General features: G+C 35.8%; 1 protein-coding gene across 1 annotated transcript; it reads right to left on the bottom strand.

The window, feature by feature from the left end:
- Positions 1 to 474: 474 nt before the first annotated feature.
- On the bottom strand, positions 475 to 22,925 carry LOC126967539 (uncharacterized). Its single transcript, XM_050812061.1, has 14 exons — positions 22,818 to 22,925; positions 21,873 to 22,036; positions 19,085 to 19,252; positions 18,791 to 18,857; positions 17,465 to 17,635; positions 15,816 to 16,004; positions 13,604 to 13,680; positions 11,379 to 11,649; positions 9,321 to 9,560; positions 7,712 to 7,885; positions 6,469 to 6,612; positions 4,877 to 4,992; positions 2,846 to 2,965; positions 475 to 612 (listed from the first exon to the last, which is right to left on the bottom strand). The coding sequence occupies exons 1-14, from the start codon at positions 22,827 to 22,829 to the stop codon at positions 606 to 608; spliced, it is 1,920 nt and encodes a 639-aa protein (XP_050668018.1). The 5' UTR covers positions 22,830 to 22,925; the 3' UTR covers positions 475 to 605.
- Between the last annotated feature and the right edge of the window lie 538 nt (positions 22,926 to 23,463).

Here is a 23,463-nt window from a genome sequence, read left to right as displayed (position 1 = left end):
TATTTATATTTAATTTTACACTTAATTAATTAGATGTTAGTTGTTTTTTTATGAAAATAAGGGACAAGACGAGCAGAATGTTCAGCTGATGGTAATTGATACCCTAGTCCCTGCCCATTACAAAGCAGTGCCCATTCAGGTTTATTGAAAAGCCCAAAAATTCTGAACGGCACTACAACTGCGCTCGTCACCTTGAGACATAAGTTGTCAAGTCTCGTTTGCCCAGTAATTTCATTAGCTACGGCACCCTTCACACCGAAACACAATAATGCTTACACATTACTGCTTCACGGCAGAAATAAGCGCCATTGTGGTACCCATAATCTAGCCGGCATCCGGTGCAAAGTAGCCTCCAACTGCCCAACTGGTTTGCTTGTTTGTGAAATTTTGGTAGGTGGTATTAAAATTTCTTATAAAAAATCTCTTTTTAGAATATATTATCAATCATACAAGAAATACAATCGGGTTGGATACCTGTTCCCACATTTGCCTCACGAGCATTCTGGTGCAACCGTCGCGTTGTCCTTTAGATGACACAGAAACAGTCAGTGCTAAGTATGTAGGTTGAGGTTTCTTAAGATCCAACACGTAGGGCGGAAAATCATTTATGCCCTAAAACAGGACCAAATGGTAAGCATATACACGTAAGTACTATTTAAATTGGGAAATTTTAAAACGATCGGAATAAAAACTTAGCGACTGATGATGAGATACTGTTTTAATAACTCGAGCGGTACGAATTTGAGTAAGCGAAAAATTAACTAAACTCCTATCTTCATCCATTGTGACATCACGCGGGGTGATTGTGGCATAAATACCTAAGCCTAAATAAATAAACCTTATTATGTTAGTATACTATTTACATGGTGAGTAGAGTTACCTAAATTCATACTACAACAAGCTGCAATTGGAAGGTTGAAATAATATTTCAATAATATTATAATAATAACATGATCAGTGCCAAATTAACGTAGCAATTGCTACGGGCCCCATGCGAACGGGGCCCCGCATATTTAAACCCACTCATCTCTTTGGGAAAGGCCTTTTACCAGCTGTGGTTGTATTCCGGATGAAATGATCTCTGCGTAATTTTTTGAGTGAAACTTATTAAGATGTCGTATATTGAATTTACTTGGCGTGAAACGTTACAACGGCGCCAATTTCTGCCGTGAAACAGTAATTTGTAAGCATTACTGTGTTTCGGTCTGAAGGGTGCCGTAAAATTACTGGGCAAATTAGATTTTACATCTTATGTCTCAAGGTGACGAGTGCAGTTGTAGTACCGATCAAAATTTTTGGGGTTTTTCAAGAATTTTGAGCTACACTGCATTGTAATGGGCGGGGCGCATCAATTACCATCAGCTGAACGTCCTGCTCATCTCGTCCCTTATTTTCATTTTTTTTTAAATCCTCCTAAGACAATCCACGATAGACACTCGGTAACCTACTACTTCCAATATAGATCCAGGGCTCTGAAATAATTTGCTACAAGAGCCTCGCTTGCTTAATCCGGCTCTTAACATGATACAAACCGGATGAAAAGTGCCCTCTTCGGTTATTATAAACTCCTGATTGCATTTTTCTGTTTTTTGCCGGCGAAGGAGTTCGTTGCGTTGATAGCGTCTTCGTTCTGTCAAATCCAAGATTTCACACGAAATAGTTGTCCTTTAAAATAATTACCAAGTAATTCATTAGACTTTCAAATTATAAATTATTTTTTTTAATAGTTTTATAGTGATATATTTTTTGATATCCTCAAATGTATAAAGATTACGCTTTATATCCCTAGAGAAACAAATTGCGTATTTATCATGGGGAGTGTTGCGTAGAGAAATTCAAATTAGGATATCATCCCTAACATCTAGATGTGTGGCGGTCCTCCACATGCGGTTTTCAAGGAACTTTCTTCCACTTTCTACAAAGCTGTGAAATGAGCTTCCTTGTGCGGTGTTTCCATGACGATACGACATTGGTTCTTTAAAAAAAACGCGTACATCTTTCTAGTGGGTCTGCAACGTTTCTATGTTTCCTCTGGTATTACAATAGAATGTGGGCGGTGATGACCACTACCAGTTAACCTGTACACTCGTTTTAAAAAAAATAAAAGTTATGTATCGTAATTCGTTCTTACGATTAGTTAGTTATTTCGTATTCGCACTTCTTTCTTACTTACATTTAATAAGTTTTTGCCTTCTGTAGCTAGGTTTTTGATTTTGTCTATAATTACGCCTACAACGACCACAAAATAAATTCACAATATTCCCACCAATATCCAAGACTATGTATAAATCCTATTAAAGAAAGGGATTTTTTTTAAGTATCTGATTATTTGAATGACATGCCTTAGGATCAAAGCTACTCAACTTCAGACCTAATTCCAAGTGTGGCTGGCTGTTTGCGACTTATCAATCAAAATCAACTACAGTAATAATAGATTCGCTTTCCTTTTCTATCTTGCTGTATCTCCATTAGAGAAGTTCTTCTCTCTCGCACGCTTTGTCAGTCTGTATGCTCACTCATGTTGTTAATTTCAATGCAACCAGTTGGAGGCTTCATTGGACAGGATGCCGGCTAGATCATGGGTACCACAACGGCGCTTATTGCTGCGTAAACATTACCGTGTTTCGGTCTGAAGGGCGCCGTAGCTAGTGAAATTACTGGGCAAATGAGACTTAATATCTTATGTCTCAAGGTGACGAGCGCAATTGTAGTGCCGCTCAGAGTTTTTAAAGAATCCTGAGTGGCACTGCATTGTAATGGGTAGGACGTATCAATTACCATCAGCTGAACGCCCTGCTCGTCTCATCTCTTATTTTCATAAAAAAAATGCTGGATACCAACTTACGTGAAAGTGGCAGGTTCGTGAAGAGTGTACACAGTCATGGTGATCCACTCGGAAGTCTTCGGCTGCAGAACACCCCACCACGGCGTCATTACTACGTTAACAATGTTCGCTATCCTTTCCCTGTGGTAAAAAATATAATAATAATAAATATTTATTTGTTGCAAAAAGTATATACAATTTTGCTTAAAATTACTCTCGACCCCCAAACTAGGATAGCCCGTGACATGGGGGTCAGTCTCTTTCCAGTTGTGCAATGTAAAATGTCAAAGAAAACAAATATAATTTAGGATGTGTGTTGTGTATGTTTGTGTGTTATGCGGAATGTTCGTTAATAAGGATATATTTTTTTTTTAAAAGCAGATATTTGGAGTGGTTGAGTTTGTTTCTTGAAACTTGTAATTTCCGCTTCTTGCACAAGATATCTATCAGTAGTTGTTTTTTTCAAAGAAAGATGCATTAAAACGTCATAATCACTAACGAGCGTTTGTGTGAAACATATGACGGGTTTGCTCCTCTTAATTGCGTCGCACTTGAGAGAAAAGATGTCAGTCTCATTAGCTCAGATATTTCACTAGTTAGGGCGCCCTTAACCCAAAACACATTTATGCTTGCACATTTGATATTAATACTTTTAATTTACATCCTTTTTAATACACAAAACACGTCTAATTATAACTGAATTTGTAATTTGTATTATTACCTATTTTGTTTAACCCGACGTTTTGTGATCTTTGCAGAGCACGTCTTCAGGAAGACTGCGGCTGACAGGACTTGGGATAGAATTAGTCAAACTTGTCATTGACAGGCTTAGCGGCATTAGTTGCCTTGGACCACCACCTTTTTTTTGCTATAGACAAATGGTTTTTGGCAAAATTTACTGACAGTGTCCTATTTTTTTTGACAACGAGAGGGAGGCAACGAGACAATTTTACTTTAATTTTTCACCGAGGCTGTTGCCTCTGGCGTTAAATAATCCCCCTGAAAACGTGCTCTGCAATGGTCACGAAAAGTCTGGTTAAATAAATAATAATAAAAATATGCGGTGAGCGTTTTCATCAAATGTGATTTATAGCAGTCAAGAAGAACACAAGTAGCAGATGCGACCAATGAAAACGTATTTCATACGATTTTTCAATTGCAACTTGAAGAATCCCAACCTTAATACCCACCGACATCACGCGAATCAATCTGGTTAATAACAGTGCAGACTCCAATAATCATTTTAATCCCAGCGGATACTCCATAGGTATTGCTTGCGCCTCCTCCTCTCTCCCCAAGAGAAGGTCGCCTTCGATGAAGGCTTAGAGGGACTTTGCCAAAGCCAAGCTCAGGTGGTGTTTAGTGGGTAGGCAGTTAGGTTTTACGTGAGTCCCACATAACCAATGCAGACTTCGGCTGCATTGGTATGGATAAGCATTCACCACCTCCCGCCCGTTGTTATCCCTAAGGGTAGCCCTATCCCTTTGTCTGGGCGCAAAAAATTAAATATTAATCGTTTATGGTATCCTTAATACTTAACCATCCTTTATAAGTTTATAATTTAGATAATTTATACGTCTAGATGGAGCCTCTTGCTGCTGAAAACAGAACAGGTTCATTACTTTTATGTGCGTGACAAGCTACGACTTACACTCGCGATTTGTATGTCACTTTGTGTTGGTGAACTCAAAATGGAGGTTAACTGTCAACCTCAATTTTTTTCGATGTTTTCACAGCTGTCACAGTAGCTGTCTAGATAGAGACATATTAATGATCTAAGCTTATATACGACCGTTTTCAATAACGTATCTATCCTTATTTTATCTTACTAGAGGTTGACAAATCTATCCTTTACGATTACTTAAATTTCAATAACCTATCAGCATTGGACTATAACTAATAATATGACTATATTGGACATAACTAGGGATAGATAAGATCTTGTCATTAAACGGTGATAGTAATCTATCCGTAACTAGAGATATATTATTGAAAACGGCAGTTAATCTATTTCTTTCTTTCGTACTTAAAATGTATGTATAAAATACTTACGGCATCCATATAAATCTTAAAACATGGTCTGTATCGTTGTTTATGGCAATAATGTCTCTTGAGAGTGAATGGGTCGGCATTACTGACAGAGTTATGTGCTCCTTTGATAAATAAACCTGCACGGCAAAAAAATGTTTCAAAGGTAGGGGACAAATATATATAACTACATCCATAGACTTACCCCCTTATTCATAATGGTCCGCTAACTTTAAACAGCCGCTAAGGAGTGTTTTTTCTCATTCTGACTTAGGTCAATAGAAGAAGACAGAGTGAGAATTAGCAATGCTTTAAGTTAAGACTACTATGAATAAGGGGGTTAGAATCTAAACTAGTGTAATAATGATATTTTGTGAATGTGTGTGTTACCCATCGGCTGACCAGTGGGAGGCTCCTTTGCACAGGATGCCGGCTAGATCGTGGGTACCACAATGGCGCCTAGTTCTGCTGTGAAGCAGTAATGTGTAAACATTACTGTGTTTCGGACTGAAGGGCGTCGTAGCTAGTGGAATTACTGGGCAAATGAGACTCAGCATCTTATGTCTCAAGGTGACGAGCGCAATTGTTGTGCCGCTCAGAACTTTTGGGTTTTTCAAGAATCTTGAGCGGCTCTGCATAGTAATGGGCAGGGTGTATCAATTACTATCAGTGGAACGTCCAGCTCGTCTCGTCCCACAGTATCACAAAAAAAGTTTTAGTTTACTCAATATACTCCCAGAGCTGATTCCAAGCGTGGCTGTTTGTTTACGACTTGTCATCATGCTTCGTGGATATCATCATCACCATCTGAATGTGTAGTTTTTTTATAGAAGACGAACATTAACTTAGTAAACTACCGTAATAGGCAAACCCTGGTTGAAAATGAGACAACTATCTTTACATAAAAACCTAGGTGTGAGAAAGTGACTAGTGTCGCACACAGAGTTCTAGCTAGGTCTAAATCATTGTAAAACCAATATTGTGAATTGGTTTAGTTGTAAGTATGAAATATCGGCGGAAACTGGCTTCCTATTTGCTCTCCCTCCTTAACTTATCCGCGATCTCCGACCCCACCCCCCTCTCCCCTCTTATATTTATATATTATACAGGTTTATAGATATCTATGTATTTATTTACCTTAGTTTTAAGTTTAGTTTTTAAGTTCTAGTCATTCAGTCTTAAGTTGGTTAAGTGATAGCAAATAGCCAGGTTCTCCCAGTTTCCTGGATTTTCCCTCATAAACCTTATGTATTAGTTTTAAGCATAATAAAGTTGTATCCCTCAACTGAGACCTAAATATATAAGGCTTAGTTGTAAATTGCTATAATAAGTAGATTATGTAGATTATAAGTAATTTTGTATATATTTTATTATCAAATATAGAAAATTGATTGCTTTTTAGTGACTAGTATCGCGAGTTTAAGACGTAGCTTGTCATGAACACTAAGGACGGATTAAGTGCTCGACCAACAGTGAACGCTGACGTCAGTCGAGCAAACTTGATTTAATGTGTACAATTGCGAGGAATAATGAATTCATTTGTATATTGTATATATCAAAATAACTTAAAAAATTAAAATTAATTAAAAGAAATCTAGAAAACAAATAAGACATACAACTTTCTCCGTGTAAGCTGAACGAATAGTTCGCTCAATGTAGTACGGTATATCCAATCTTGTCTCCACACAATTCGGCAAACCACCCTGGCCCTTCACCAAGATCTTGACAATATCGTATCCAAATGAGCATAAAAACACCACCTGTAAAACATTGCAGTAGAACCTCCTCACACGATTCACAATAAGCCTATATGAATAAATAGTCCATTGATATGTTACATGAGCTTTGCATTTTTTAGAGGACGCAATTTAGTTTTGGGACATGTGTCCAATAGAATAGTGTTCAATAGAAGCTTAACCTCAAGTTTGTAGGGTCGCCACCCTTGTCCCCCGGCCGCCATATTGGAAAAAGGGGTGAAAACACTTTTTTCGCGATATCTCGGAAACTATGCGACTTACAAAAAAATCACACAGATATCATTTGTAGCATATTGTTTTGCCTACAAATATGTTTATATAACTTTTTACCCTAAATTAAAATCAAAGAAGTTATAAGCAAAAAAGGGCCCGAAATCTAGGGTTGCCAACCGTACTCTAATATAGAGTTTTATACTCTATAACATGTAGGCGTACTTTATAATCTATAACACTAAAAGAGTATGCTAAAATACTCTTTATTACACAATTCTTTTAAAAACAATGAAAATTTGTTATATGCTGCAAAAAGTACAAAAAAAATACCTTTTTAAAACTATAAAATAAATGATTACTTATCGCCGTCAGTTGTTTAATGTACAAAAATATGATATTCATATAAAACACACTTAACGATTGCACAGAAAATTTGGGTTCGCATTAGACATTCGCATCCCGAACTTACGATTAGTAAGGGTTTAATTTCTAAGTTATTACAGACACCATTTTTTTATTACTGCACTGTGACAGAAGCTAATCAGTGGACCATGTCGTCCACGTGGCGCAACGGCTGCCTTTCCCGCGCAGACCCTAATTCAGACTCAAAAACTTGTATACGATCCCCCAATTTGACTCTCATAAAAGCCCTTAAAACACGGAAGTAATGATAATAGAGTTTTATGGCCTAATGGTTAAGGTTACATAGAAAACTCCACCTTTAAATAAATAGCAATGCGTCTTGAACATAATTTTTTGCTAAGATTAAAATGTTTTGAGGTACTTAACTTTAATGCTGTGCAATCAGTGTTACTGGATTTCTTTTATACAAAAGGAATATTTTTTGATTTACAATAAATAATAACTCCCTTTTTAAAATCAACATTACCTCGTAATCCACCATCTCCATCGGCAGGAACGCAAATGGTACAGCCAGTTTATCCGAAGGCGGCACTTCGGCAAAATATTGCAAGCATCGAATAACTGCATTCGGAGTTATGGCATTTCCCTGCAGTAATCTCCACGTTGTGAATACATCTGTGGGATTGTAGAGCCAAACAATCTGAAATTTGAACACTAATTGTATGAGTTAATTATTACTAAAGTGTTTATTTATTGTAAAGGACTGGTGTGTTATCACCGCCAGAAAATGTTAGAAAAGATGAATTTGTAAAACAAATACATAATTTTTATACATAATTTATATATACATAACTCCAAGCCCTTTAAAAGGCCCACAACAAAAATCGCCAAAAACTCAACCGAGAGCGTGTAAGAAATATAATCCATTTCTCTGTAATTATGCAGGATCTAATTTAGGCTATTTCTCTCCCTTGAATAGAATCACCAGGGAATATAATAGTCATCACGATGAAGTCGACATATTTGATCATAACTTACATAAATTTAAAAAATATATTAAAACGGTTCTTTCAAGGGAGGGATGACCTCAATCGTTATTTTTCGATAATATTTTGTGTAAATTTATATTAAGATTGTATTCATAGATATATAATATATTATAGTTCTTATTTTATTTTGTGGCTTAATTTAATTGAATAGCATGTAATTTTCGCCTATAATTGAGGCATCACTTACCATGTGAAAGTTATAGTTTTTGTATTATACTGTGTTTATATTAGTGTATACCTTGTTGGCGGAATTTAATAAATAAATAAATAAATTTTAATACACACACTTTTTTAAACATATTTCTTTATATTTGTAAACAGCAGGAAGCTAGGTATTTGATACTCTTGTATTTATGAATAAATGTAAAGTTACAGATTACGTGTGGAGGCTTTCAACGTGTCGTTGATCATAACGAAGTATTCTAGTATTTCGTCATTTCCAGCTATCAGAGCATTTTAAAATAAGTTATTCTATTAGAGTTAATTCATTTTAAATGCGTAGGAATGAGTTAATTTAATTCAATATAATAACTAGAACAAAAATTGTTGAAAATGTGATTTTACGAATCTTAGCGGAATTAACACTAGGGTTGGGTTGAACCAACTAACTTTAACAATAACCAACATGTTAAAGTACTTACTGTTGAGCAAAAAATGAGTTGCATCATTTGACAATTTTTAGGTGACGTAATAACTTTAACTGTTAACCGTAATCGTCCACGCCGGTTAAAGCTATTGTTAATGTTAAACAACTAAATAGAGACCTGTCAAGAGTTTCAAATAAATATTCGATATTGAATTGATATTTCACTTTTTAACTAACTTGGCAAGGAACACGATGGTGCAACACATTCCACAGTCTATGTTAAAGACAGCGTTAGTTTTAACGTTAAATTTGCCTTAAATTTTAACTATAACAGTTAATATGAGACATTGTAAATAATTCTAACATACAATTAGCAAGCATGTACTAAAATATTACGTTGTTTTCACTCATGTTAAAAGACGTATAAGGTGCTGTTTATGCAATTTATTTAAGTGTGGGTGTTTCCAAAGGAAATAATAATAGTAATTATGTGGTCGTACCCGTATAACTGGATCGAGGTTATTTATAGGCACTCTTCCACAGTCCAGTATGCTCAAGTATTCTGTATCATGAACATTTCTTCGCAACGGTGTGAGGATTCCCTTCGATTTGCAATGGGTGTTTATCTTAACGAATATATTGATGGTACGGTTATTTGGCAGCGACAGTATGTAACAAAGAGTGTTGCTGCCTTCCATGGTGTATTGAAGCTTCATGTGTAGAAGAACAGGAGCATCTGGCTATAAGGAAAAGCGATAGTTAGTTTATTTTCTAGCGGTGTAGTAGTTATTTAAAAAATCGGGTCTGGGCTTTTTACGACAAAAAATAACGTCGTGGTCACCATTAAATGAATGTCCTCATAGTAACACCTCAATGCTTAACGGGAATGGCGAATAAAAGAGGGATTAAATTAAATTTAAGACATCTTTAATGTTTATTAGAATCAAAAAAATATTTTATCCCAATATTCGTCTAAAGGGCTGGTTCCACCATTGAAATAGAACAATCTGAACGAAGTTTATGCCTGTAAACGAGTTTACAGATTAATTTCGCATTTAACCAACATAAACTAAACGCAGTTATAGCCTAAACGCGTTTAAAATCTATATGCTGACCCAGTTACTAGTATATACAAAGGTACCTACTATCACGTTCAAGAGCTGTCACTGTCATTATCGAAATAGACTGACTGTTTTGACAGCTATATTAACATTCTATTGTTTATTACATGCAAACTCGGTTTGTACAATGTATTGGTATTGTCTCTTCGTTTTTAATCGAATTAAAAATTGGCATTTGAACTACTGAGATGATACTGAGTTTTATTAAACTCAATTTTACTGAACTAGTTCTAGTTTTAATAAAATACAGTTTTTAGTATCATTGGCGAAATCAGGCCTAAAGATAAAGTTTTATAATAGATAATTATATTAAATTATTGTAATTGAAATGTACAATATTACAAAATATTGGCTAATTTAAAAAGCTTGTACGATACACAGGTATACCTACGATAAATTGAATATTTCATGTAGAAACTCATTTACAGAATAGTGGCTTTTTCAATATTATTTACTTAAGTAGTTCTTAGAAATCTTTATAACCATGAAAGGCATAAAAGGCATTTATTTTCTCAAAATTGATTCCTTTAGAATTCTTTTTGATGTCATTTCTAATAACTACTAGATACTACTACCGCTTCGGAAACAAATGGCGCTCTGAGAGAGAAGAAGCGGCGCAAGAAACTCTCCCAGCATTCCTTTTTTGCGCTCATTTCAATAAAAATATACAATATTGTACAGTCATTTCTATCGCTATAAAATAATCACAATCTAGTCCCAGACTGTCCGATCATTTAGATATTCAGCAGTGGAGTAATAGGACTTACGACAGAGCCATTTTTTTGAGAATTGGGCCAGTACGGGAAAAATATTTCGGGTTGGACTTGTATCCCGTAGCACGAATTAGGATTACGTAGAATTAGCAAGTAAAAAATATTGTTATTGATAGAGCTTTAGCCCACGATTATAATGATAACACAAACAAAAAATGCGCAAAAAAAGAATACTGGGAAAGTCACTTGCGCCGCTTCTTCTCTCTCAGAGCGTCAAACTGTCTATTTTACTTGGGTGCAATCATCCAATTAATTCGTTCAACGTCATAGATTAGCTAAGTTACGGCCGTTCCCCATATACTACTCGTATCTAAAGATAGAGATAAATTACTATCTTCTACTGTCAGTAATTAGCTATCAATAATCTGAAGCTGTAACAATATACCCGATAAGTCATTCTTATCGCCTTGTATTGGGACACGTGAATTGCAATTTCCATACAAACTTCTATCGCTGGTAAGCTATACGTCGTCCCATTGACAGACAGCGTGTACGGATAAGGTGAGTTACCGTCGATATGTTTATTGGGACAGAAAAGTCAACGATAGTTACGATTTTTATCTCAAGTTAGAGATAGACTGATTATTGGGAACGACCGTAAGTATATCTATAGATGGATTGCTACTCTAGTGTAAATGTTATTAATGTGTGATTGATACTATACCGCGACAATTCCATTCAAGGGATAAATTTCGACCATGTCCCTATGTTGACAATTATGCCGCATCTCGTAGAGGGATATGCCAACTTTGACTTCGACCATTTCACAATCGCAGATCTTCTCCCGTCTCAGAGTCCAGGCCACAGGCACTCGGTACACACAGCCCAACACCAGAATCAGTTCAACGGGTTCGGTACGATAGCAGAGGTCTGGTGCGTAGAGACTGACGTTTAAAGGCACATTCGGTCTAGAATCTTCTAATGCTTTGTTTAACCTTTAAAAATGCTTAAAATTACTACAATAATAATAATAACAATAGCATTGACACTTTTTACACAAATTATCTTGCCCCAAGTTAAGCATATATAGCCTGTGTTATGGGTTACAAGACAATGATATATTTATTACAATATACTTACTTAAACATACATAAATTCATATAAACATACATAAATACATTTAAACATCCGTGACTCGGAAACAAGCATCCATATTCATCATATAAATGCTTGCACCTACCGGGATTCGAACCCGGGACCTCTTGCTTAGTAGGTAGGATCGCTAACCACTCGGCTATATAGGTCGTCAACGTCAATGGAATCGAAACATTAAGGAATCGAGCGGAGCTAATATACCTCTCTCGCACAAGATCGCCATACATTTAATTCAGAATAAGAATCATTTTTAATTTATTACAAACAAAATACAATTTTCTTTACAAAACCAACAAAACTATGTCATGTTAAATAGTATTTGATGTACAATTAATAAATTTTCGTAAAATTTTTATCTAGATTGAAAAGATAGGGGTAGTTTGATGTTTTTTTGCACTGTCTATAAAAAATAGAAATGTAAAGAAAAAATGATTTTTCTTCTCATATTCTGTAGATATAGCATTATTTTTTGGATAATATGAGCTTTATATAAACCGTCAAGTAATGGTTTCAATTGTGCGCTATTTTAGCAATTTCTTGGGATAGCGGCCTTAATATCTAATAATAGCCTTTTATTTAGATCAGACAACAATATTACATATTGAAATAGTCTATAATTTTTTTTTTCTTTTTTTTCTAGATCCGTTTGCCAGTCGGCAAAGGCCTCTAACCTATTAGAGTCTTTCGTTTTCAACTCTATTCCCCGTTACTCAGTGCCACTTGTCTGATATCATCGTCCAATCTTTTGTCGTCGTCCATCGTCCAAAGACGGGACTAGGTAAACCTAAAAAACCTAAATCGAAACATAAATTTTTAGCGGCCGTTTTCATTAACGTATCTCTAGTTACGGATACATTGCTGTCTCCGTTTAATGACAAGATCTTATCTATCCATAGTTATGTCCGATATATGGTCATTTTCAATAACGTATCTCTAGTTACGGATACATTGCTGTCAACATTTAATGACAAGATCATATCTATCCATAGTTATGTCCGATATATGGTCATTTTCAATAACGTATCTCTAGTTACGGATACATTGCTGTCTCCGTTTAATGACAAGATCTTATCTATCCATAGTTATGTCCGATATATGGTCATTTTCAATAACGTATCTCTAGTTACGGATACATTGCTGTCTCCGTTTAATGGCAAGATCTTTATCTATCCATAGTTATGTCCGATATACGGCCATTTTCAATAACGTATCTCTAGTTACGGATACATTGCTGTCTCCGTTTAATGACAAGAATTTATCTATCCAAAGTTATGTCTAATATAGTTATAGTCCAATGCTTTATGTCGATAGGTTATTGGAATGTAAGTAAGCGTAAAAGGATAGATTTGTCTCCCTCTAGTAAGGATAGATAACTAAGGATATATAGGTTATTAAAAACGGCCCTTAATCATTTATACGTCTAGATAGACTGGGACAGCTGCGAAAACGTTAAATAATTTAATTGAGGTTAACAGTTAACTTCTATTTTCAGCAATGCACCCACACACACACAAAGTGACATACAAATCGCGAGTGTAACACGTAGCTTGTCATGCACACTAAAGTAATAAACCTGGCCTGTTTTTATAGCTTGTCTAGTAGCAAGAGGCTATATGTATTCGTATAAATTATAGATAAGATAAAAATAATTAAAATATCAGTTTGGGCTTGTGCAAAATAGTCCTTTCATACAATACCCCATGACAGGATTAACTCAATTCAAAAGTCTTTCATAAAGACCCTGTTACAATAAACCTATTCAACTATAATAGACTAAATATATATAAAACTTACTCTTCTACATTGAGAATATTCCACACGCAATGATTGCTTAAAATGATGGGACATTTTACGGATATTGTTCTTTTAACCTGAAATTTATTATTTGTCAATATTTAAAATATAAACATAAGCTTAAAGCAATTTATAACAATGTGAATTAAATTGATTTTATGAATTATTTTCTAACATGACATTAGAAAGCATCTTATAAATATCTTTAGAAATAAAATAGAAGGAGGTAAGTCATTGTAACAGAGAAACGTAAGTAATAAGCATTTATAAATAAATAATGATTTATTATGTTTTAGTTTATACACAACCTGTATATTCATCGTAGAAGTGAGGGTTATCACTTAAACATAACAAATTGTTTAGATTTGCAAGAGCGACATCTCAAGTCAATTTCCTAATATGCAAATACTGGGGTCAGTCAACTGTAAAGTTGCCTCTTGCTTCGCACAGCCACTTTGTGGAATCAACTACCGGCGGCGGTCTTCCCGAACAGATACGACTTAGGGACCTTCAAGAAAAAAGCATACTCCCACCTTAAAGGCCGGCATTTCTTGACACACCTGTTGTTGCGGATGTCCATGGGCGGTTGCCTCACCTCTCTCCATCCCGTGAGCCTCTTGCCCGTTTGCCCCCTTTCATATAAAAAAAAAGTAGATCCTAAAGATGAAGCCACCACTTGAGAGTTGAACAAAGCACTCGCACTCGCACGGAACGCGAGGGGTCGTGGGTTCGTGCCCCGCATCGTTCATAAAATTTTGTTTTCAAATTTTATTTGTGAAGTAAATAAAAATTAATTAATTTTTATTTTAAAGTAAGAAGCATTAATGTCCATTAAAATTTAGAAACCCAAAGAGTCAAAGTAGAAAAATCTTTAACTGACTTAGATTATTATGTAAGTATAGAACACTTGACAGTCCGACAATGCGTGACCAATTATGATTTGTCAATGTGTGCTTTAGCTAGTTTAGTATTCAAAATACTAAGGCCATGTATCCACCAAAGCGGAGAGGAGAGGAGATGTATTTTGATAACCAATCAGCTTTCGTTATTTCCACATCTCCATCTCCGCTTAGCTTCAGTGTAAATGGATCAAGCGGAGAGGAAAGGAGATGTCTCATTTGTCTATAGAATTTTGTGCCGCGTCGAGTGATCAAGCGGTCCGCCTTCACCCCCCCTTTAGCCCCTTTTCCCGCTGCCATCTCCCTGCGCCTCGCGCACCCGATAGCGTTGTTATAAGCACAGCTCACATCTCCTCTCCGCTCCTGATAGCTTCGCAGCTTATCTCCTCTCGTCTCCTTACCTCATCGCTTTGGTGGATATCGGGCCTAAGAAGCTTTAAATGCCAAGCTTGGCTGACCGTTTCCACTTACTGTACGAATTGTCAATCAAAATCGATTACAGTAACAATAGATTCGCTTACCTTTTCTACGTTGCTGTATCTCCGTTAGAGATTTTCCTCTCTCTCTCTCTCTCGTACGCTTAGTTTGTCTATACGCTAGTATATTGTAAGTCTATGTCTAAAATAGTCATTACTTCAGACGGAAGACGTCCACTACTAGACTAAGGCCTCCCCCAAAGATCTCCGAATGAAAATGTGCGAGTGTCGCAACAGAATAGCACCACTCCATCTCCTCCCGTGAGTGTCGTTAGAGACGACTAAGGGATACAAAGAGCGGAGGATGGGCAGCAGCATCCTTCCGAAAGATCACCACCATCATCAACTGCGATCGCCAACCGTGGCGATTATGGCAAAACCCCCAAAATTAAAAACATGAAAATAATAACTGAATTGGACGGTTTTCCGAGCCAAAAATTCCATCTTAAAACAACTGAAGATTAAAGAAAGGCTATCGTCGACTGAGCAACTACGAATTCTGAAGTTCTTTGGTCACATCTCAAAAATTAAGGATCGATTGAGCGATTGATAGTGCAGGGCCAAGTGTAGGGGAAAAGTGCGATAGGTCGCTCACCCACGCGATGGACGGATCTTATCAAAACAGTGACCCAGACACCTGTGGTGGAATGCTCCCGCAATGCTACAAACTGTCCAAAGTGGAGGAGCATCGCAAGGAAGGTAGTGCGGCCCAAAACTAAAGAGACCAACGGCGTCTAATATTGCATCATCTTAGCGGCCACGACCACTCTGACAAGAGTGACCGATTGAGAAGAAGATTAACTGAATAATACCATATTAATTAATTTATAAAATTACCTTGAACGTGGGATAGATACCATCATACCAAATAGTACAAATGGTTTTCCTAATAGGCTGTATCTCATCCACTTCATCCTGCTCGTTCCTGAACAGCACTGTGTATTTTATGCTTATTTGTCTAGAGCCAGCACTGTATGGTGTAATTGTCAATTTCACCCCACAAAAACTTGACGGCTTTAGGCTATTCTATAAAATGAAAACATAAATGTATTGTTGGAAATTTTCAAAAGAATAAAAAGTACATATTATCACATACAAACACACAATTTCTTATTTTGAGCTAGCTTCATACTGGATAATTATATTGAAATTAAATTTAAGTTATTGTATAGGGAATTTAATATTCTAGACACAAAAGCAGCAAACTTGAAAAAAATCTAATATTTTTTAAACAAACACAAACTACAAAATTCACCATATGAATTACTGCCCTCGTAAGCTCACTGCCGCGCGCTCATCTAAGTTTATAAAACGAAATTGCATTTTGTATTACCAAAATATTAATCCTCTTAAAATATAACTACTCGATAATTTACAAGTAGGTAGGTACTTAATTTCAAAAGCTTAAAATATAAGAAATACCCATTTGTTATTTTAACCCCTCACTTCTGGGATTAATTATTATACAAACAAAATTTGTAACCTAAATTGGATGGACTATGTATAACCTAACTCGGACCAGCGCCTTAGGGCTCCGTCCGAGTGACACATCGAACGTAAATCTTGGTATGTAATTTTCATAATGAGTTTCGCGTCGTCCATAATTCTTATATTCAAATTATGAGAAAATAATTATGTACAAATGATTTAAGTTTTCTTTAGTGTTAATTAATAATAATAATAATATTGACACACTTATACACAAATTATCTTGCCCCAAACTAGGCATAGCCTGTACTATGGGTACAAGACAACGATATATTTAATACAATATACTTACTTAAACATACATATAAACAACCATGACTCGGAAACAAACATCCATATTATTCATCATATAAATGATTACACCTACGGGATTCGAACCCGGGACCTCTAGCTTAGTAGTCAGGATCACTAAGCATTCGGCTATATGGGTCGTTGTTACGAGACTTTGGTCGTGTCAGATTTTGGCGAGACAACACGTCCTGAGGATGCCTCGTGTAGAGGCGAAACACGTGTCGAATTGTTTAAAAACAAATATTGGCGGAATGAACACTAAAGAAAACTTAAATCATTTGTATAATTATGGATTTCCGCAAAGTAACGCCTACTTCAATATTTTTTTTGGAACCAAGTTCCTTACGGCAGGCTTGGAGGGGATAGGGATTTTGCTGTGCGACCGAACTGAAAAAAATGTGATAGTAAAACCGTAAGAAAAAATCCGTGGAAAAAAGTGCGTGGAAAAGTGCGTGGAATAAAACCGTTAAATGAGACGTGCGCAGGCGCGACAATCGCATACACAAGCGAGTAGTGTATATATTATCAATATTATTATATTAATATATGATAACGATTATAGCAATATTAGAATGATTTTTTTTGCAATTTGCGTCGATTCTACATTAGCCGAAGGAACTTCGTTCCTACCTGGTGTCCCACGACACCACATCATTTTTTAAATAATTATGTAAACAGCCGTATTAAATCGTCTAAGGCAAAATTACCACAGTGGAGTCAATTTCAATCTTATCTGCCGAACAATCATCACCCATGCCTTCCAACTTGTAGTATAGCTTCGATGTGAAATAACAAGAACCGTAATTATACAGCGTGATTGAAAGAACCTTGCTTTCATCCACTACGCAGTCATGAAGATTTGTAGATTTCGGTAGTACCTGTAAATAATTTAGAAAAGTCAGTGATAACTTCAAATAGCCAATTGTTGCAAACATTATCATTGGTGCGCAGATCTAGGATGAAGTATCAACTGGATTTACTATGCGCGTAAATCTGAAAGGAAATTACAATTATCTAACCCGAACAAATTAAAAAGCAACAGAACATGGTGGGCAAAATTGATCTTTGTTCCAAAAATGATAATCTTAGCTTATTACTGATTTGCCTGAATATTAAACTGATTTTGGTGAGAATAGTTAACATATTGCTTATCACATTACTAATATTCTTATATTATCATTATTTCTTAAAACCGCGGAATATTTTAATTGAAAATCGTACCTACGTATAATATATTTTTGGATTGTTGGATTATCTTTTCAGTAGGCACGGCTTTTAGAGCATAATATATAAAATATCACTATGTCTCTTAAGATGCACTCTTAACTTCGCCACTGAAATTACGGTTAGTCACACAAAATTTGCAAATAAATTAGGATTCACTTGCGACCAACAAACAAAACAGTAACTCTAACAAAGACAAAAAATATTGGTATCTTCCTTATTATTCCTAACAGTTCTTGTATGTTGTGACCTCGTTCACGCACGGTGTTATTTGCATGTCTTATTCAGGTCTATACTTTATCCTATTGGCAGATAGAGCATAATTAAATGATAAATGATAGCTTAATGTTGACGCTCTGAACTGGAATGGCAGTAACATGTGCATAAACTAAGTTTACCGAGAGTTGAACATAATTAGCATGTCCGTCATTATTTTTATCGGTAGATAGCGGCCTAATTTTAGTAATAATTTTATAGCGGCTATCTCATTTGCCTTAAATGCCGGCTTAATAGGCACCAACGCGATTTCTTGTTATACCATTACGAGTACAAACACTATATTGAAGCAAAGGCTCTCTATCCGTGCTAAGCGTCAGATGTAGCGTTACACGAGAGCGTCAGATTTAGGAGCGTTACACGATGAATAATATACAGTATGTATAGGTATAATATGTACAGAGTGGCAATTGCGGCACTGTTATTTTTTATTATATGTTTCAGTTTGAAGACTGTAACTTTACTTGTAACCTTAAAAAAATTAAAACACATTAAGACAAATTGAACAATGTTGAATAAATGGACATAAATACCCTTAGGTCGGGTAGTTCCGAAAACCCGGATATGTGGATAAATACTTCAGTGGGTGTCCCAACGGGCCTGTTGAAAAAAATAATATAAATATTAAATTTTTCATAATAAAATGCAGATATGCAAAGTTGTTTGCTATTTATTATTTAATAACACACTATGTTAAAATATTTCTTAAATTAATTCCTGAATTATAAATAATAAAAGAGCAAAGTAGAAAAATTATTTCCAAATGTTTTCCTTGGGATAGCCATAGTATCATTTAAATATTAAACAAGTAAATAATAAATACCAACCTATCACCGATAATGCAAATACACGAAACAGTTACAATAGTGTCGTATACTCTGTTGTTTTCCTTGGGGAAGAACCACCAATGGAAATTGACGATCTCTTTTGGCGCCAAGACGATCCAGCCGTTGTTGTCAGCCCCTAACCATGGCACATTATTAAGAACCCGCATGCTAAAATAATACATAAACATAAGTCCGTATTGTTGAAGATGATTGAATGCTTATTCCACGATTAGGACAAAACATTTTCGCTGAGGCGTTTTTCACATTTAAAAGCGAGGCAATAAAACTAGACATCTCGATAGCTATAGTATAAGCTAGGTGCTAGCACATTATAAAATGATATCTTTGTTTTTATCTACGTTTTAATCAAAATAAATAAATAAATCTTTGGAGGACCGTAGGCAAAACCATGAACATAATATGCACTAAAAAGTATAAAAATAATTGCGAATTTTTACAATCTAATTAATTAAAGTAATTTTTGGAGTCGGTGTCATCCAAGATAGTTTTGTTACTACATACATAGTTATAGGTGAGGTGTGCTTGGGACGTGAGAGGCGGTTGTTTTTTTGTTTTATGATTTTTAGTGAATTTGAAGTATACTAACTAACAACATGTCTAAATATGTGTAGATATACAAAATTTTTCAATGCAGCAATGAACGTAAGTGGTTTGCAATTTGATTAGATATAGTGTTCCGTTACTTTGTCATGGATTCCGTAATCAGAACCTAACCAAACTCTCACCAAACTATATTTGAAGTATATCCTTTCCAATAAAAAAAGAATCATCAAAATCGGTTGGCGCGATATTGAGTTATTCGTAAATTTACCATCCACTTTGCTATACGTATGTATAGCAAATTTAGGACTTTTATGGTTTTCTCATGGATGCCATTGTCAGATCTTGACCAAATTGCAATGGTGGTCCACGGAAAGCACCAGCTTTCAAATAAAAAATTATCAAAATTGGTTCACCCAGTCGAAAGTTTTGAAGTAACAAACATAAAAAAAAACATACCGACGAATTGAGAACCTCCTCCTTTTTGAAGTCGGTTAAAAATTATTAATGGGTTGTTATACTTAATTATGAGAGTCGCCTTTTCATTAAATTCATAGCTAAAGTAACATTTTATGAGCGGAGAAATTTGTTATAAATATTAAAAAATTGTTATAAATTTGCTAGATTTTTATGTGGCGAGCCGATGGAAGATTCGGAAGACCGCACAGGATTAATGAAAATTCAAAATTCAGAGCGCGACATAAATTACACTCGTCACATTGGAACAAAATCATTTACAGAAAAATTACACCCTATAGTGCTAGTTACCCGTCTTGATACTTTCAGTGTCTGCCACGACCGAGCCATGTTCGAAAATCGTGCATTGAGTAGTGACGATAATAATGTTGGACGGAGTAACTACAAACTACTCGGCAATAACTTCTACCACACGGGAGCCAGAAGACGTTTTATGTTCGTATTCCAGAAGATCATGCATTAGGTATTGAGACGCCTTCTTTTTTAATTAGAAAGACTGACGACGAAACGTGACGAGTAAGGCAACCTGATTTTTTTGTGGAAGAGAAGGACAAATGAGCTTACGGGTCACCTGATCATTAGCGCCCACATTCTCTTGCAAGAACAAAGGAATTACAGAAGCGTTGCTGGGCTTTTGGAAAGGTATACGCGCTCTTTTTAAAAGTATCCATGTCTTATCGTCCTGGATAGACCGTACAAGGAAGCTTGTACATGGAAAAAAGCTTCTTGAAAACCACACTGTGGAGGAACGCCACACATCCAGATGATGGGATTGATATACTTATTTGTGGTGCGTCGTGTGAACATGGGATTGTTCAGTAGAAATCAATCTCTTTGGGGCACTCGTGATAAATGTGGTAGAAGACACACAATGAAGAAACGTCTCCTCGCAACGCCAAGTGATCTATCCGTTGACAGAGCACTGGATCCCCGTGAATTCGAGCAGTTCTTCATTGCACACGGTCAAGTGGATAGTGATGGTAAGCTTTACTGCCTGCCCATTATAATACAGGGCTGCTCAGGATTCAGGCTTCACAAAAAATGGCATCCTTAAAACCGAAACGCAAAAATATTTTAGCACGTTCACGGTAGTTTCACGGCAGGAATAACCGTCGCCGTGGTACGCATCTAGCATCCTGTACAAGAGAGCCTCTCACTGGTTTTAAATTACTAAATTAAAATAATAATTTGTTTTGAATTTAAAATAAAACATTATGATCAATGACGTTTAAATATCGAGGGAACTCAAAAAATTCTTAAATCATAGTAAATATCCCGTTAAATACTGTTAACAGTTTTCAAAATGTTGATCGTTTAAACAAGTAGTAGTTCGTACCTCTGGGCGGGCGCTTCCAGTATCAACTTCTTCCATTTGACCGCATACAACGAAGAGCGGTCGAATGATCGACAATCAAGTCATCTCCGATAGGCTTGATTCTTTGGTGTTGCGTAGAGATCTGGGTTCTATCTCGCACAGCCACTTTGTGCAATCAGTTACCGGCTGTTCTTTTCGCGAACCGGTACGAATTAGAAACCTTTAAGAAGGCCGGCAACGCATCTCCTGACTCCTGAGTAATGCGGTCTGGGGGTGTTGTGGATGTCCATGGGTCTCACTACTCCCCATTACGTGAGCCTCTTGCCCGTTTGCCCCCTCTAACTAATATAAAAAAAGAAATTCTCACTCTTACTCTTAAATCACACTATCCTATAATGAGGTTTCAGCCCTATTGGTAAGTTGGATAATACATACTGTATACTCATTCTAGTTAGATTGTGCAGATAGGAGGTGCAGTAGTTTGTACAGCCCGTGATAGTCGACGGAAACTCCAGCATTGCGTGGGTCTCAGGATTGTAGCCGTGAGACGTCACCTCTATTTGGCTCACTTCCGCATTTCCGAAAAAGTTGATACAGGCCTGCCAACATAAGGATCACATCATTGTTTAACATTAAATCATGGTAACTTAGCATAAAGGCATTCAAACATGCAAAAAACAATATATAGGACTTTTTCCTAGCTAAGGAACTTAGGAAATACATTAGATATGTTCTTATTCAAATTCTATAAAGTTGTATCCCATTTGATTATTTGAAAAAAATTATTTATTTTAAAAAAATTATACGTATATAAAAGTAAAATTTCGGTGGATAATAACTACATGAAATACAATGAAAACCGACATAGCCCAGATGGTTACGAAACTAAAGTGGCAGTGGTCAGGGTACATAGCTCGACGGACAGATGGCCGTTGGGGCAATAAAGTCCTCGAATGGCAACCACGTACAAAAAGACATAGTGATGGTAAGCCCCGCTAAGGCCCCGATAAGCCCCGATAAGATGGACCGATGATCGTGTATGTAAAACTTCTTCCAGGAAATACGTGTTTTTGAGCAATCCTTACAAATTTGTGAAATAAACACATACATTCGCGAGGTTTCTGTCGCAGTGTTTTCTTTACAATCTATGAGTAGGTACATTACGAAAGGCCAAAGTTCATGTAAAATTTGTATTTTCTGCTTCGATAGAAATCTAGATACAATGCATCTAACTATCAGTAATTTGTTTATAAGAGAAATACGTTTAAGAGGGGCCAACCCGTCAAAATTTCCATACGCTCTTATGTGATTATGGCTTTTAAGATAATACGATTATAGAAGTGTAATTAACAAATTTCTAATTATAAATTAAATACATACTTTCTGATACATATTAACGATCAAGTCCCAAGATTCGCAGTACTCTCCAAACTTGGTCGGTTCGAAAGCGACAGTTATAATTTGCCAACCTCGACCCTGTACGATACCACACATAGGCATCACTACGTAGTTTCTAAAAAATAGAATCACATAAAACATAAGTACATAGGTACAAATTATTACCACCAAGCAATTGGGTATTACACTCGAATCAAAATATTGATATGTTACTTTTGTATCTAGATTTATTAACAAAAAATGATGAAAAAACTAATTCAATACATCAAATAACTTAAAGTTAAAAGGTTTACAAATTCTTTTGTGTGACTTATAAGGACAGTAGACCCTTCCCTCCATAACTTTAAATCACAATAACTTTGTTTGATTTTTATTTAATTTTCTGTTTTAATTGTGTCTACACCATTATTTTAGTCTTAATTCATTTATAATAAAATAAAATTGATTTAAAGACCCAAGCACGGTTATTCAGTTTAAAAACTTCTATAATCATATTATTTGACATCAGATTTTAAAAAAAATTATCAAGTAACACGTAGCCTCATCATTCCATCGCTAAGCGCAAGCTCTTTTTCAAAAAAAGGCCGTTAAAAGCTATTTATGTACTGATTTTTTAGGTTTGACGTTC

This window comes from Leptidea sinapis, chromosome 13 (genome assembly GCF_905404315.1).
Source record: "Leptidea sinapis chromosome 13, ilLepSina1.1, whole genome shotgun sequence".
Taxonomy (NCBI): domain Eukaryota; kingdom Metazoa; phylum Arthropoda; class Insecta; order Lepidoptera; family Pieridae; genus Leptidea; species Leptidea sinapis.
The sequence above is the reverse complement of the archived record's forward strand: the minus strand, read 5'-3'. Positions and strand labels throughout refer to the sequence as shown.

What these genes read in the sequence shown, in the direction of transcription:
- LOC126967539 (XM_050812061.1), bottom strand. An exon ending in CTAACTAGAATGAGTATACA is followed by an intron (nt 19,253 to 21,872) that starts GTATGTATTATC and finishes GTATTATTTTAG; the next exon opens with CATGCGGGTTCTTAATAATG. An exon ending in ACCTCGATCCAGTTATACGG is followed by an intron (nt 7,886 to 9,320) that starts GTACGACCACAT and finishes TTCAAATTTCAG; the next exon opens with ATTGTTTGGCTCTACAATCC.